The sequence below is a fragment of the Rhincodon typus genome, chromosome 30 (assembly GCF_021869965.1).
Source record: "Rhincodon typus isolate 14 chromosome 30, sRhiTyp1.1, whole genome shotgun sequence".
In the NCBI taxonomy this organism is placed as follows: domain Eukaryota; kingdom Metazoa; phylum Chordata; class Chondrichthyes; order Orectolobiformes; family Rhincodontidae; genus Rhincodon; species Rhincodon typus.
In genome coordinates, this window is record NC_063361.1 from 33,672,095 (window position 1) to 33,689,306 (window position 17,212).

General features: G+C 40.2%; 1 protein-coding gene across 1 annotated transcript in view; it reads left to right on the forward strand.

Annotated features, from left to right (window-relative positions):
* Positions 1-3,147: 3,147 nt before the first annotated feature.
* The window catches only part of LOC109932884 (probable G-protein coupled receptor 158), a 111,813-nt gene continuing 97,748 nt past the window's right edge, over positions 3,148-17,212 (forward strand). The window contains exon 1 of the mRNA XM_048614424.1: positions 3,148-3,173. Coding sequence (XP_048470381.1) covers positions 3,148-3,173 — 26 coding nt within the window. The remainder of the gene's footprint in view (positions 3,174-17,212) is intronic.

Sequence of the window (17,212 nt, forward strand, 5' to 3'; positions counted from 1 at the left end):
ATGAGTATGTTTCACAAAATAAATGGTGTTATTTTCACTAAATTCACATCAATGAGGTTTGACATTTCCAATATTCTTCATTTGTTACAAAATAATAAACAGAAATGAGAAATTTTATCCTTTCAGGGAAAATGCAAACCATAAATTGCAATGTGAAAAGTTGGAAAAATGCCCAAACTAACAAACTCCAGAGAAGCGGATAACACAATAAAACCTACTGTGCACAGGAAATTATGTCACAATCAATACCCAGCCCAGGAGGCTAAAACTCAACAGCTCAGTCCAAGCATTTTATATCACAGGAAAGCAAAAACAAACTGGAAGAATAAACCTCAAAATCAGAGTTATTTGGTTTCACTTATATTGCAATAAAGAATTACTCATTTTCTTCTTCGCTGAAGGTATGAAGTCATACAGGGATATCATTAAATTAGAGGCAGTGCCCTCTCCACTTCTCAATCAAGACCATTCATTAGGACAAGGACCAGGAGCAGGAGCAAGCCATTTAGATGCTCAAGCAATCCAGTTGTGTTATTTCGTACTCTCATGCCCCTGCTTCCGTTCTCCTGGTGTCCAGAAATCCCTGTCTGGAATGTCAATAATGACAACATCCACACTTCCCTGCGGTCAAGATTTGCAAAGTTTCCCTTTGAATCCATATCTCAGTCCTAAGTGGTTGACCCCCTAACTCAGACTTTGACTCAGTGTTCCAAGTTCCTCAGCCAGGGGAAACATCACATTAGCATCCATCCCGTCTAACCCCATAAGAATTTTACATGTTTAAATGAGATCACCTCTAATCCTTCCAAACTCCTGGAAATATCAGCCATGCCTATTCAATCTCCCTTCAAATAACAATTCCCTCACTTCCGGAATCAGTCAAGTGCACCTTCATTGCATCCACTCCAAGAATATTCCTACTGAGGTAAGGAGATCAAAACTGGACTCAGTTCTCCAGATATGGTATCAGCAAGGTTGTGTACAATTGTAGGATTAAGTGTGATTGAGTAAGACTCTGGAAAAGAGACAATAACTGCTGGATCTAATACTGTTCTAACCTGACCTTCATAAATTCAGGGGGAGGTCAATGGTGTAGTGTTAATATCACTGGACTAGTAATCCAAGGGCCCAGACTAATGCTTTGGGGACATCAGATCAAATATCATAGGGCAATTGATGGAACTTAAGTTCAATTAACAATGTCTAGAATTAAAAGCTAGTTTCATTAATTGTCCTGTGAAGCCATCACTGATTGCTGTAAAAGTCCATCTAGTTCAGGAATGTCCTTCAGGGAAGGGATTTGACATCATTACCTGGTCTGGCCAACATGTGACTCCAGACCCACAGCAATATGGTTGACTCTTAACTGCCCTCTGAAATGGTGTGACAGGACACTTGATTCAAGGGGCAGTTAGGGATGAGCAACGAATGCTGGCCTTGCCAGAAGTACCCACATCCCATGAAACAAAATTAAAAAACAGGGATGAAAACTGACTCCATGCATTTGAGCTCCTCAAATTCTGACCTCTTGCATGTTTCTGACATCCTTCAGCCAATTGGTGACCATGCCTTTAGTCATCTTGCCCACTAATTTGGAAATGCCCTCTGCAAATTCCCCTGGTGTCTCCAGCTTTAAAATGCTCCTTAAAAATTTACCTCTTTCACCATTTAGAGATCTATCCAAAAGTCTCCTCCTTTGGCTTGGCATTAAATTGTTTTCTCATTATACTGCTGTGAAGTACTTTGGAACCTTTAAAGGTGCTATATAAATGCAAGGTGTTGTTATTTATGGGTTTCTCCCATGCAATTCCAGAAGGTGTAACACGTGCCTGTTTACTTTCTCCCTTCTCACTATCCAAGGCCCCAGGCATACTTTCCAGGTGAAGCAGCGATTTACCTGCACTTCATTCAATCTAGTCTACTGTATTCTCTGTTCACAGTGTGGTCTCCTCTACACTGGGGAAATGAAACACAGCCTGGGCAATTGCTTTGTGGAACACCTACATTCTGTCCACAAAAACGTCCCTCAACTTCCAGTTGCCTGCCACTTCAGCACACCATCGTGTTCCCTGTCCAACATCTCTGTCTCAGGTTTGTTGCAGTGTTCCAGTAAAGCTCAGCGCAAGCTGGAAGAACAACATCTCATTTTCCACTTGGGGATCCTGCACCCTTCTGGACTCAATATCAAGTTAAGTAACTTTAGGGTCTGAGCACCTTCTTCCATATCTTTTACTCAGCCTCAGACTTCTGGCCCTGCCATCACATGAGCTGCTTTCACCATAAGCAACCCATTTTCACCCACTAATGTCCCCATTAGCAGCTTTTCTTTCTCCCCAGGGTTGTTCTTATCCATCCCTTGGTCTGCCAAACTGCTGTTCTCTTTCTCTGGGTTTCATCTCCACCTATCATTTACTCCTTTAATTCCACCCCCCAACCAAAATGGAACCCAAAGCATTAACTTTGCTTTCTCTCCATAGGTGCTGCCAGACCTGTCAAGTTTCTCCAGAGTGTTTGTTTGTGATAACAGTGATTTTTTTCATGAGATTGAAGGTGAAATATATTCGCTACTATGTGTCTCCATGTGTATATCATCAGATTCTTATGTATTAATCTTTTAGCTCTTTGGCTGTAAATCCTGATGTGTTCAAATGTTTAAATGTATTTAAATTCTGTTAGTAGGTCTGCTATGTCCAAACTTAATCTCGGGAATTTTGTAGACATTCTGACTTTGACCTTTGCTTGTTTGCCATTGATCCAGCATCCACCCCAATGGCCTGCCTTTCTCAGTTGATTTAAACTGGCCTCAATATGATTTCTCTGCTATTCCCAATGCATATCGAGAATTGTCTCATATCCTTTAATATTATTTATGATTGTTATTTCATGGAACAGCCCCTGTTCTAATGCACGGGGTAGGTGATTATCCCTGGGCACAAAATGGCCCAGCAGCAGCATTGCAACAGAAGGTGTAAGTGAGCTCCAAACTACGGTATTGAATTGCTGAACTGCATTATAACTGAGATGGGGATGTGCTATGATGATGTGCTGAGGCTGGCACTTGGTTAATGCCAACCTCTGTAGACAGAGGGTGCAGGTGGTCACAGGCCTGGGGAGCAACTGTTAAGCTGTTGGGGAATGTTAGTAACGATGGAGAAGGCACCAGAGGATCCCAGGTAACTGTTCAAACTTTCAAGTCAGAAACCTGTGCTGTTGAGTTTCTCTCTGCTGACTGGGGAAAATAGAAATGAGATCAGACTGGATAATAATGAGGTATCAGTGCATACAAATCAGCCCCTCACCACTCACTAGTAAGAAGTCATCTACCCATTTAAAAATTAAGCACAAAATCGGACTTTCTCTCATGATGTCAAGAATCTCAGTTTTACTGTCCTTGCTATATTTTCCCAACTTTCTTGCCATTGGCTACACTGTTTGGAGGCTGCAAAAATTCCACCCTATGAAACCAAATAAGTCACTGGGCTGACACAAGGAGACCTGAGGACAGGTGACCAAAGGCCTGATTCAAAAGGTAGGTTTTAAAGAGCATCCCCAGGGAGGAGGGCAAACAAGAGGTTTAGGGAGGAAGCTTAAAGCCAGGTAACTGAAGGTGTGACTGTCTATGGTGAAATGATTAAAACTAGTGACACACAAGAGTGCAGAATTAGAGCAACAGAGAGAACTCTGGTGGCTGTGGGGCTGGAGGAGTTTACAGAGATTGGGCCATGGAGGAATTTGAAAACATGGGTTATAATTTTAAAATCAAGGTGTTCTCAGAACAACAACTACAGTCTGGTATTACAGCACTAACACTGGTCCTTGTCAGACGGGTTTTGATCGTCATGTTGTTTATTTCACTGTTGTATGATGTGAGCTGAATACAAACAAATCCAATCATCTCTGAGATATCAGAGCTTTCCAAGCAGCAGTCAAAGGGTTCAAATAGAAGCATTGAAAATTTGATATAGATATGAGGCAAAATGATGTTGTTCATTTAACTTCACGTCGAAAATTGCTGAGCGCTTACAAATAAAACTTTCATCAAAATGCACTCCACTGAAGCATCTCAAAAGAGGAATGAAGCCTGAAGGACCACCTGGAACTGACACTTGCAGCAGAAACAACAATGACAATTCTATCCCCAGCAACACTCCATAGTCTTTCTTAGTGACATCTGGGGGCTAGTGCCAAAACTGAGAGAGCTGTCTCACAAACTGGTCAAGCAACAACCTGACATAGGCATGCTCACAGAATAAAACCTACGTACAATGTTCCGGACACTACCATCAATGTCTGTCAGGACAGAGCCAGTAGAGGTAGAGGCACACTGGTATACAGTCAGGAGGGAGTGGCTCAGAAGTGAGGATGTTTCCTGATGACTACACAGTGTTCAGCACCATTCATGACTCCTCAGATACTGAAGTAGTTCCCTACCAAAATCCAGCAAGACCTGGACCGCATCCAGGCTTGGAATGACAAGTGGCATTCATGCCACATGGGTGCCAGGCAATGACTATTTCCACAAAAGAGAATCCAAATGTTGCCTCTTGACATACAATGACATTACCACCACTGAATCCTCACTATCATCCTGTTCGGTGGGAGGGTTACCATTGAACAAAACTGAACTGGATTTGCCATATAAATACAATGGCTACAAGAGCAGGTCAAAGGCTAGGAATCCTGCAGCAAGTAACTCACCTCCTGGCTCCCCAAAGCCTGCCCACCATCTACAAGGCACTAGTTAAGCGTGTGATTGAATACTCCCCACTTTCCTGGATGGGTGCAGCTCCAGCAGTACTCCTTGACACCGTCCAGGACAAAGCAAGCTATTTGATCAGTGCCACATCCACGAATATCCACTCCCTCTCCCACTGACACTCGGTAGCATCAGCTTATACTATCTACAAAATGCACTACAGGAATTCACAAAAGCTCCACAGACACTGCTTTCCATTCACACGACCACCATATCTAGAAGGACAAGGGCATATGGGAACACCACCACCTGGAAATTTCCCTCCAAGCCACTCACCATTCTGACTTGGAAATATATCACTGTTCCTTCAGTGTCACTGGGTCAAAATCCTGGAATTCCCTCCCTAAAAGCATTGGAGATGTATCTACACAAAATAGGCTGCAGAAGTTATGAAGGCAGCTCACCATCACTTTCTCAAGGGCAGCTAGGGATGGGCAATAAATGCTGGCTTGGCCAGTGAAGTCCACATTCCATGACTGAATTTTGAAAACATATTGAACTGTACTTTATGGAGGAATCCAAAAATGTTGCAAGCCTGTCACATATTCATGGGCTACAGACTGTATCCTACACTGAATGATTGAAACTCAAGAAAGTTATGGATGTCTACAGGAGCCCTAGAGGTCAGTGTAGTTTGTCAACAAAATAATCAGTGACAAGCCTTCAAAATAATCAATTATTTATGAAACATTTTGGGATATCCTGAGACTGTGAAGGACATTGCATGATGCAAATTTGTTAATTGCTCTCATTTCTTCCTGTTTCAGTTTTCCCACTTCAAATCACATCTATCTTGCAGTTTTGGTAATGTTTGAAATCTGGTTTTATTTCTTTCTATCCAACAACTTGTCTGTTATAGTTGTGCTTTATTCAGAGGGATTGGAGGTGAACCTTTGCTGTTTGTAATGATTCTGATTGAGAAAGAGACCAAGAAATTATTGGAGAAAAATATCAGCACATGATTGATGGAGCAGTCAGGGAACTATCAAAAGAGACTGTCATTGCAATGTGGCTTTGATTGGATCCCACATGAAGCACTAATGCAGTTCCTGCAACTTAATTAGAGGAAGAATATGATAATAAACATGATTCTGGAGTGGAAAAATTTAAAATTGTAACTGCTCATAAATAAAGAGACATCCATTTAAGGCAGAGATGAGGAGAACTTATTTTCTCACAGGGTTTTGAACTTTTGGAATTCTCTTCCTTGAAAAACATGGAAACAGAGACTTTGAATATTTTTAAGGTAAAGGCAGATAGATTTTTATGAGTAAGGGGGTTAATAGTTATCGGGGTTGGCAGGAATGTGGAATAATCAGATAAACCATATCCTTATTGAATAATGGATCAGTTTTGAGGGGCAAGTCGCATTCTCCTGCCTCTAATTCATATGTTTGTAAATTTGCATATAAAGTAAGAAGAATGGTTAAGGAAATATGGGCTTGGTTCCTCCAAACAAGAGACTTCAAGGTGTTGTCATTATAGTTTTAAAGCTAACTGAAGGAAACTGATAAAGTTGGCCCAGCTGAATTGTTCACCATTGTGAAGGGTTAAAAAAACAAGGATGAAAAAAATTAGGATTGGGAGCTAGGTAGGGATACACTAAATGATTTTGGAGAGATCCAGAAGTAACTAAATGTATTCAGGATATAAAAAATTAAAGGGATATGATCAAAAGTGATCTTGAGATCTATTTTAAAAGAGTAAGCAGGGAGATTTCTGAATGGACAAACAAAACATTGAAGAACATTAGCTCGCTTTCAGTTAGAAAGATCAGAAATTGATTTTTATTTGGCTGAGAGGAAAGCCCCATAAGCTTGGAAAGCTTCAGATTTCAATTTGCAGAGATCCAAATTGAGGTTCTATGTATGAAGGAGTTAGTTCAGAAAAGTTAAGTACTGGGGTACCTCAGTTTAAAAGTTTTAGTATTGAAGTTCCAGACCAGAACCCTGAAGGGGGTTATTCAAAGCTGAGAAAGTCTAAGCTCGGTTGTGTGAATACTCAAGGAAAAGGCTATCAAGCTCTCAAGATAAGGAATTGAAAGCAATAGTGAACCAGTAATACAGAAGGGAATTCTCTGGCAGTTGAACAATAAATGAAATATTTTATTTTTACTGTGTGCTTTGAAATCTTTCAAATTTTGTTGTATGTAAATAGCTTAGTATATTTTATTTTATTTTCTTTTGCAGAATGAACTTCTCTTTTATTGTTAAAGCCAAGTCTACTTGTCCAGTAACAACATCAGATAGGATCATAACCTGCATTTCCTCTAATTTTTGCTGCTGCTCCTGTTACTGCTGTGCAGACTTTTGAGGTCCATGTGTGGCAGCAATGTCCAGAATTGGAAGTCAATGGGTCTAGTCACTAATTAGCATCCACAGACCCTCAGGGAGCATTGATCATAGGAAGAATCAGGCTTGGGGTAAAAGTTGTAACATCATAAATCTGATTTTTCGACCTTTTCTTATTGCCGGGTGCACTAGGTCAATATTTTTAATCATTATTTTGGATAGTTTCATTAATGAATGTGGATTTTAGAAATGATTATCCCTGTGGGGAATCTCATTCACTGACAGGAAATATCAGAAAAATCACAGGCGCCACTCATCACTATTTTACATTCAATAAAATAAAGAACAGAAAATCCTCTAATATTTGCGTTTCAACTCAGAACTTTTAATTACATTCATTAAAATGTAAACAAGTGAGATCTTAGAACAGCTTCCTACGTTAGCTTATGGTCAAACCAGGCCAATTAGCATATCTATTACTTTGAATTTTCTTTCCTGTTATTTACCCAACGTGGACACAGCTTGACACCTTCCTTGCATCTTAGTCATAAATTTCCTGTGACAGATCTTTTCAAATGCATTCTGAGGATCAGAAATCTAATATCCATAACATTATATGCATCCAATTCAAGTATAGCCTCAAAAGAATTCCACTAAATTTGTTAGACAATTACCTGCTGTTCATAATTTGATGTTAACTTGGAATGAGTGCCTTGACTGTTGTTATGTTTTCATATTTTCTTTCAGTGATTCTCAGATTGTTGTTGTATTATTGATGTTGATCATATGGGCTGATAATTGCCAGGATTATATTGCTGGCCCTTTTAAAAAAAAATTTGCAATGATTTTCTAATTGTTTAGAACTACTTAACACATTTAATGAACTGAGTAAAGTTTTCAAAAACACCTCCCTGGCTCAGCCCACATTTTGTTAACTCGCTGGCAAATCCACCAAGTCTCTTTTGGTAACGCCTTCAAACCTGCAAAGTCTGCCACCAGAAAGATAAAAGGCAGCAAACACATGGGATCATCACTGTCATATTTCCCCAGGTGACCACTATTGGCACTTTGTGGTATTTACCACCTCCACCAGTTTGTGGCACTGGGTAAGAGTTGTTTGAGGTAGTTCACTGCCACCAATTCTCCGCTGTTTTGCCTCTAACTAGTGATTAGTGGTCGAGGGTACACTATCATAGAGTGTCTACAGAAAAAGCACTACTCTTATTTAGCATGGAGGGCATATTAACAATAAGTACGACTACACCCGGACAGGCAGAATTACTTGGCGTTTAGGGAGCTGATACAAATCCATCTGCTCCCTCTGAAAATTGGAGTAGGCCTCCTTGTTTCTACCCACAGATGATGTGTGACATTAGGAGAATGGGTGAACGAAATGCAGCATCAACAACCATTACATTATCAAACAACTGCCACTCACAGGTTTCCCCAATCATTTCTGACTAAGAATGACTGTCTGCCCATTCAATGCTGCTGGATCAAAATCCTGGATCTTCATCCTTAACTGTATTGGATGAATGTACCTGCAGAACATGGACTGCAGCAATTAAAGAAGCTGGCTTACCACCAGCTTCTCAAGGACAATTAAGGATTGGAGCAAATGCTCCAATAATCGAATAATACAAAAGTAGTCCTGGATGCATACCATATAGTACGATTACCTCATGGATATTCAATAGTGTTGCATTTTAATGACCATTTCATGACTAATCTCCACTTCTTTCACAAACTCAACCATTGCATGGGGGGCATATTTCTGAACATTCTGCCCCAACAAAGTATTTTTTGTAATGTAATTTATTCTTTGTGTCTGCCATGACTCAAGGGCCTGCCTCTGGCTTAGAAGGTGAAATGTTCAAAGCCTCAATCCAGAAATTTGAGTGCATCATTTAGGCTGTCATTTTGATGCATACTGAGGGAGAGCTGTATTGTTAGAGGTGCAGAAAGGTCCCTAAAGACCAAGTAATTCTGCCTCTCTTATTGATATGATTAAAAAGGGCTTCTTTCTGTCCTCTACATTGGATGTTTAAGATAATTGTTTTTCAATTCACAACATCACAAAAAGTGGATTAGCATCTTAAAGCTCTTTAAATCAAATTAAATACTGCCATAATGTAGAAAATGTGGCAGCTGATTTGCCTGCAAAAAAAGTCCATAAACAATAAAGCTATAATGACCAGATGATGTGTTTTAAGAAATATTCAGAGATAAATATTGGCCAGAACACCTTTTACAGCCACAGGAACAACATTTTTAAAATTTTTAAAATAATAATGTATCTAAGGACTTCAGGGGAGTATTACCTGATAACATTTTCATATACGTTGCAATATTATTACCATCTTGACAGCTTGCACATCTCAAAATGCTTCACGTAATATGTTACTTTGTAATGTACATTGATGGTTTTGCTGTCACTCACATCTCAATGAGATCAGCCACAGGGATCATTCCTAAATCGTCAATTATTTACCATCAATATTCATGACTTGGAGGAGGGGCCAGAGCATAATGTATCCAAATTTGGTAATTGTGCAAAGATTGGTGTAGGGCAAGTTGTGGTGAATCATAGAGGTCATAGGAATCTGCAAGGGAATATAAATAGGTTGAGTAACTGGGAAAAGCCTTGTCAGATGGAGTTTAATATAGGAAATTGTGAGGTTATGCGCTTTGGTAGGAAGGATCAAAAGTCAGCCTACTGTTTAAATGGAGAGAGACTCCCAAAAAAGTGCATTTCAGGGGGTTCTGGGCATTCTTGTGTTTCAAACACAATATGTTAGTGTGCAGGTGTAGTAAGTAATCAAGAAGGCCAATGAAATTTTGGCCTTTATGGTTAGAGGTCAGAGTTTAAAATAGGGAAGTCTTATCATAACCATACAAAGTGTTGATGAGGTCGCACCTGGAGTGCTGTGTACAGTTTTCATAGCCATATTTCAGAAAAGATATACTGTCACTGGAGGCAGTTTGTAAGAGATTCACTAGGCTAACATGAAACAAAGAACTGCCATTGCTGGAGATCTGTAACCAACAAAAACAGAAATTACTGGAGAAACTTAGCATGTCTGGCAACATCAAGGAAGAGAAAAAAAACTGAATTAACATTTCAAGTCCAGTGACCCTTCTTCAGAACCAGTGTGCAGACTAGACTGTTGTTACTGGTTATCTCTTGTTTGGACTGAGGCCTGGTCTACACCAGTTTCTGACAAGGCCATTGGTTGAATGAACGCTCAGTGTGTTTACCGCGCAAACAGCAGGCACACGCTGTAGCTGTTAGATTGATGTCTAGTGTGTGCCATGCAGCAAGATGTCCATCCACTTCATACAGGTCCCTTACTAACAAGCAACCTGTCTGTGTGTGCCTGCACTAATGAGGACTTCAATTTGATAGTCTTTGATTCTGACAGAAACACCAATGTGTTAACAGGCATGGCACAGCATGGCAAAGCGAGGATAACAGAGCAAAGTAGCAGCCCTGAGATGCAGCCTGGTCAATCTGTGACCTGGGTGCCAGTCCCTGTGCATACCGCGTCTACGTAGTAGCCTTTCAGTGTGAGCTTGCTAGTATGCCTTGCAATACAAGTCTGTGCTGTGTGAGTGACCTGCACGTGGATCAGGGAGATACCCTAACGGTTACATTAGATTGGCAGATGCCCAATACCAATATCTGTGGATTAGGATTACGTTCAGCTGGTGCCTGTGGATCATTCTGTTTGGTCTTAAGCAATAGGCAAGTCCTTTGGAGCAAGTGGCAGGCTGAAGATGCTAGATACCTGCCCTGTTTTCCACGATGAAAATCTTCGACATCTAGTTTGTTTGGTGATTTTGGTGAGACTGGAAGCTGAATATTCATGAGGTGAATTGGCCTATCAACAACGTGTTTTATGAACAAAAATCCCCTTTATTTGGCAACTTGTGGTTGCCTAGTGAGAAACTTCCTGCTTGTGAAAAGCATAAAAGATGGAGTGAGGTGTTCCGATGTCAAGATAGGCCTCGCTGGAGTTTTTGTCTGATTCTGCCACAAATCTTACCATAGCCTACATAGCTTGAACCCTATTCTGTGCTCTCTGTCCATTATCATTTGCTATTTTTAGGAACTTGCAGTGGTCAAATTGGCTGCTGAGTTTCCTACAGGGCACATGTCAAAGTCCTTCATTGTTTGTAAAGTACTTTGGGAATCTTGAAGTTCTGAATGATTTTTAAATAAGCACAAATCTTTTTTTCTACCCTCCAGTCTGATATTATTGCAAATATTTATTAACCTTTGAGTTTATTGCATATATCCCCAATATCTGTTCCAAATATATTTCACTCTGGTTCAGATTTCAGTGTCCTGTGTCCCAGTCTGTACCACATGATGCTGCTAAAATTCACTGCTTGTTGCACAGCTGCCTGAATGCACTGGGGACTGGTTTAACAGGAGCACCTTAATCTCACTGCTGACTCTGCACCATTCAGTACTTCAGTGTGACAGAGCTGTTCACGTGCCTGAGCTTCCCTCAAGAGACTGATTCCATTTCTAACTTTAGCAAAGAGCAAATTGCTTGGTCAGCTTCTTCCTAACACAAATGATAACGATTTACTAGTTGAAGGCATTCTTTTCTAACTCACTTTGTGTAAAATCTGTTCTTCTTTCACTTCCATTTGAGTTACATTTTAGTTTCCTCAAAATTTTCTTTTGCTTGTTGTGCTCCAAAACATTCTTTGATCTCACAAATTGATCCTGGGAATACCTTTATAGTTAGTATCTAAATGTAGCAAGTCAGGAAAAGGCTTCCATGAAGAGAAGGTAGAGGCTTCTGAAGAAGGGTCACACCTGACGCTTTCTCTCCACCAATGCTGCCAGATCTGCTGAGTTTCTCCAGCAATATCTCTTTTTATTTCAGATTTCCAGCCTCTGCAATTCTTTGTTTAATTTTAACTTAAGAAGACAATTAGCCCATCCAGGCCAGCCCCAGTGTGAGCCTATTCAGCCATTAAATTACATCATGGATGATCCATAGTTTGCCTCTATTTACCAACCTTGGTTCCAAAGCCATTACCAAAAACAGAAAGAGCTTCAGAAACTCAGCAAGTCTGCCAGGAACTGTAGAGAGAGAAACAGAGTTAATGTTTTGAGTTTAAAAGGTTCACAGGACCTGAAACATTAACTTGCCACTGCTACTGCCAGATACCAAGTTTTTCAAGCACTTTACCTTATTTCAGATTGCCAGCATCTTCAGTTCTTTGTTTTTATTCCAAAACCATTCAATCCTTTGCCTCATAAAAAATCTATCCATTTCAGAAATGTTAAATTGACCCCCAGCCTCAGTTGTTTTTGGGGGGAGGGAAGAGTTCCATATTTCCACCACCCTTTGAAGAGGTTCAGGGGAGGTGATGGCTTAGTGGTTATATCACTGGACTAGTAATCCAATTCCCCAGTCAACATTCTGTAGGACATGGGTTTGAATTCCACCATGGCAGATGGCAAAATTTCAACTCAATAATGTGTGGAGTTAAAAGCTGGTCTAATGGTGACGGTTGTTAATTGTAAAAACCCCCCATTTGGATCATTAATGTCCTTTAGGGAAGGAAATCTGCCATCCTTACCTGATCTGGCCAACATGTGATTCAAGACCTACAGAATGTGTTCAACTTTTAACTGCCCTCTGGGCAATTAGGGCTGACATAGCCAGTGACACCCATATTCCATGAATGAAATCTTTAGAAAAATGTGCTTCCTGACACCATCCTGCCCCCACACACCCTTTTGTTTGCAGCTCCCCATTAAAGGGGAGTTTGATAGTTTATAGAGTCATAGAATCATACAGCATGGAAACAGGCCCTTTAGTCCAACTCATCCATACTGACCAAGTTTCCCAAACTAAACTAGTCCCACTTGCCTGCATTTGGCCCATATCCCTTGAAACCTTTTCTATTCATATACCTGTCCAAGCGCCTTTTAAATGTTGTAGCTGTATCTGCATCTACCTTGGAATGTGCAGTTCATTGCACATGCAAACCACCCTCTGTTACCCGAAAATATTTTCTTTGATGAGCAAGTCCAACCCACAGCACTGCCATGGGGAAGGAGGCTGGTCCTGAATGTGTCTGTCTAGAACAAGGATTGAATGTCATGCCGTTAATAACAATCTGATCCACACTGGTCACCCAACCAACAGCTTCCCCTTACATTTCACAAAACTTGCATCTTGACATGCTGCTCTAGCCTGGGGCCATGAACAGCAATGACGCAGGCTCCAATTTCCTTTCCATCCATTTGGCTGATCAGGAATCTCTCCTGCTCTTTCCAACAGCCATTGGCACAGATTGAAAAGATAAGCAGCTTGATTATTAACCTGCTTGGCTACACCCTTGGCATCAAGTCCTGAAGTGGGACTTGAACCTGGAACCTCTGGCTCAGGGGGCAGGATGGAACCCGCTATAAGTCAAGACCTCATTGCTCTACCATAAGCATTGATTCAATTAGCTTAATTACTCACCACTTAACCTTCAATACTCAAGGGAATACAATTCTGGTCTCTGCAACCCATCCTCACAATTTAATCCATTTTACTTCAGAATCATTCCTTGATTTCTTGCTATTAATTTGAAGAACATTAGGACATCTTCCCATTTTAAAGGTGCTAAATAAATGCTGTTGTTTTATTTTGCTATAGACTGTGAAGTTTTCTGTTGGGTATTTCTAAGTTTATTGGTTTTTTTTTACAAGTGTTACAACAGTTTTTGAAAACATAATAATGCAAATGGTGCAGAGAACCAACAGAGACTTGTAGTCCAGCTTGAAAAGGTAAATTTGCAGCATATGTCAGTTATAATTCCTGAGGGGAGTTTGCAGTTGACTCCATCACTTCCTTAAGCCCCGACCTATCAGTTGCTCTATTGCCTCTTCCTGACCATTGTTTACCCAAAGGGTCCAGAAATTGACGATTAATGGAGACAATTGCTGTCAGCAACACTCAAGAGAAAAACCTTAAGGTCATTAAAAATTTATGATTTATTGTCAATTGCTTTAAACATTTTAATTTATTCATTGTAGAAACATTGGTGTTGAGGTCTCTTATACTAGGAGGAGCATTTGGAGGCTGGGGTCAATTAATGAAAACTCCAGGAACACAAGCGGGAAGTGTTGGCAATCTCAATTACACTCCACACCCGTATTACCTCTACTCTTTTAAACTAAAAGTAAACGGAAAGCAAAGTTCTCTCAACACTGTCCCCATCAAACACTCCCAGGACAGGAACAGCAAGGGGTTAGATACAGAGTAAAGCTGCCTGCACTCTTTTGAACTGAAAGTAAATGTGCCTCTTTACTGACCCATCAAACACTCCCAGGAAAGGTACAGCAGGGGTTAGGTACAGAATAAAACTTCCTCTACTCTTTTAAACTGAAAGTAAAGACCCCTCAACCCTGTCCCCATCAAACACTCCCAGACTGTAGACCATTCAGAGGTGCCTATTTGCACTTAACAAGTGACTTAGAATGGAAATCATCCTATGACTTTACTTACAGTGTTTAAAAGAAATTCTGTTATAATATCTAAATTGTTTTAACTTTTTTGGTACCTATGATGCATTTATCTTTTCCAGATTGTTTCATTCTAGTTTTTCAGACATTTTTTCTTCAGATGCCATGTTTCCAAAATTTCCAATTTCACTAATCCTACCAGGCTCCTGGGAATTTTCAAAAATAAAGCACAACAGCTCAGGATGAAATGAGAGAGTTTGGAGGCAATTTTGTCAGTCCGTGCCGACAGAAACATCATATGATGCCAAATCACAAATTCGAGGCATTACTGTCAATGATTTCCTGATTGTGGCACTTAAATATACCCCTTTGCCTGACTCAATTTGCAGTATTGGCTCATAAAGGTATGAAATACTCTTTCTGTCCCAGAAATATTGTTCATTATGGTTCTGATTTTATCTTGAATTTGAATCTCAGTTTAGTTTTAGATTTGCAAATAAATTTAGTTCTAATTTTTAATTTAGTGACCTAGAAAAATAATTTTATTTGTTCGCTGTTTTTTGGAACAAAACTACAAAGATACGATAATGAAGCATTCAGTCCTTTAATTAAACAGATGTATTCAACACTTACCAAATTTGGATAGCAGAGTTTGTTTTCAAAAACATCAAATGCTAACTAATTAACCAGATCACGCATTGAAACCGTAAAGCAGTTTGTGCAGTACAATTCATCCCAGCTCTTTCTCACCCTGGAAATGGTACCCTTGTCTCCATGGCACCTCTGCTGGCCCAAACTGTAAATGCAACTCTCCAAGAATCAATCTACTGTTAACAAAAAGGGAAAATGCAACTTCTTTTAAAAGTAGATTCTTTCCCTTCCATTTAATTTGGAGAAAAACTTTCATTAGCCAGAAGCTTATAACGAACAGCAATTTTGCAACTTCTTTACCATCAGAAAACTTGGCATTTCACTGAATACAGTATTCAATTTGATTCCATGTCACGTAGGAAGCATGTAAACAGTGTTTGTACGTGTTAGATTTTAAGGAAGTAGAGAGACTGAGAGAAAGCCACAGAGATTAGGATGTCATAAATTGAAGCCACAGTAACCAATGGTGATGCAATGAAAATTGAGATGTGCAAGAGATCAGAATTGAAGAAGGACAGAAACTTCAGAGGCTTGTGAGGTGGTTGAAGGTTAAAGGGAGTTCAGGAGGAAACAAGACCATGGAGGAATTTAAAAACAAGGATGAGAATTTTTAAATTATTGGACCAGGAACGAAAATTGGTCACAGGAGTGATGTTTGCAAGTTATGGTCTAAGGACATTAGAACATAACAGGAGCAGCAGAGTTTTGGATGAGGTCATGTTTATTGTCGTTGCAAGATATAAGGCCAGCCTGGAGTCTGCAGGAATAATCTAGATGTAGCAAAGGCATGAATGGACACAAAAAGACATGGACAAGTTGGTGGAATTGGCAGATATGTGGCAGTTAAAATTCTGATGCAGAGAAATGTGAGGTGATGCACTTAATAGGAAGAAAATTGAAAAACATTACAAAATAAGGGGTACAATTCTCAGGGGGTGCAGGAGCAGGAGCATCTGGATGTATATGTGCACAAGGCAGTAGCAAGACAGTACAGAGAGCAGCAAGTAAAATGTACTTTATTAATGGGACATATACAAACACAGGGAGGTGATGCTGAAACAAAACAGAAATTGCTGGAGAAACTCAGCAGTTCTGGCAGCATCTGTGGGGAGAAAGCAGAGTTAATCTTTTGAGTCCAGTGACCCTTCTTCAGAATGAGATGATATTGAGCTTGTACAAGACACTTATTAGACCTCAGCTGGAGTATTGTGTATAGTTCTGGGCACCACATTGTAGGAAGGATGTGAGTACAATAGAGAGAGTGCAAAAGCAGTTTACAAGTATGGTTCCAAGGAAGATGAACTTCAGATATTTGGCTAGATTGAAGAAGTTGGGATTGTTCTCCTTGAACAGAAGAAGGCTAAGAGTAGATCCAATGGTAGTTATGAGTGGGCTGGACAGAATAGATAGGTACAAACTGTTCCTGCTTGCAAAGGAACAAAAACAAGATGGCATAGTCTTAAAGTGGTACGCAAAAGAAACAAGGGTGAAGTGAGGAAAAATATTTTTTCTCACCGAATAATCCTGGAAGTGTGGTGGAAGCAGGTTCAATTGAGGCATTGAGAAGAGAACATTGATTGATTATTTGGATAAAAATAATGTGCAAGGGCATGGGGGGAGAAGTAGGAGATTAGCATGAGGTTGTGATGATCACCTAATAAGCCAGTGCAGTCATGTTGGGCTGAATGGCCTCCTTCTGCACCATAATAATTCGGTGATTCTGTGAATGAGGTTTTCAGCAGCAGATATACTGAGGCAGGGCAGAGGCTGGTGATACTTTAGAGGTGGAAGGCTCCTTTCTAGCAGTTCATTTAGTGCATCTGGGTATGATTCTTGGACCAAGTCGTGTTACTGACCTTAACCCTGTGCTGGGCTGAACACAGATCATTGAAGAGGGAAAACGTTGTCCGTGGTTCCTGGTTTTAACCATTAGCCTGATTCATCTGTTGGTCATTGACAGGCTTGAGGTGAGGGCACACAATGAACAGTCACCCGGACAATGTGCCCCCATTCACCCTATTCTCACACAAT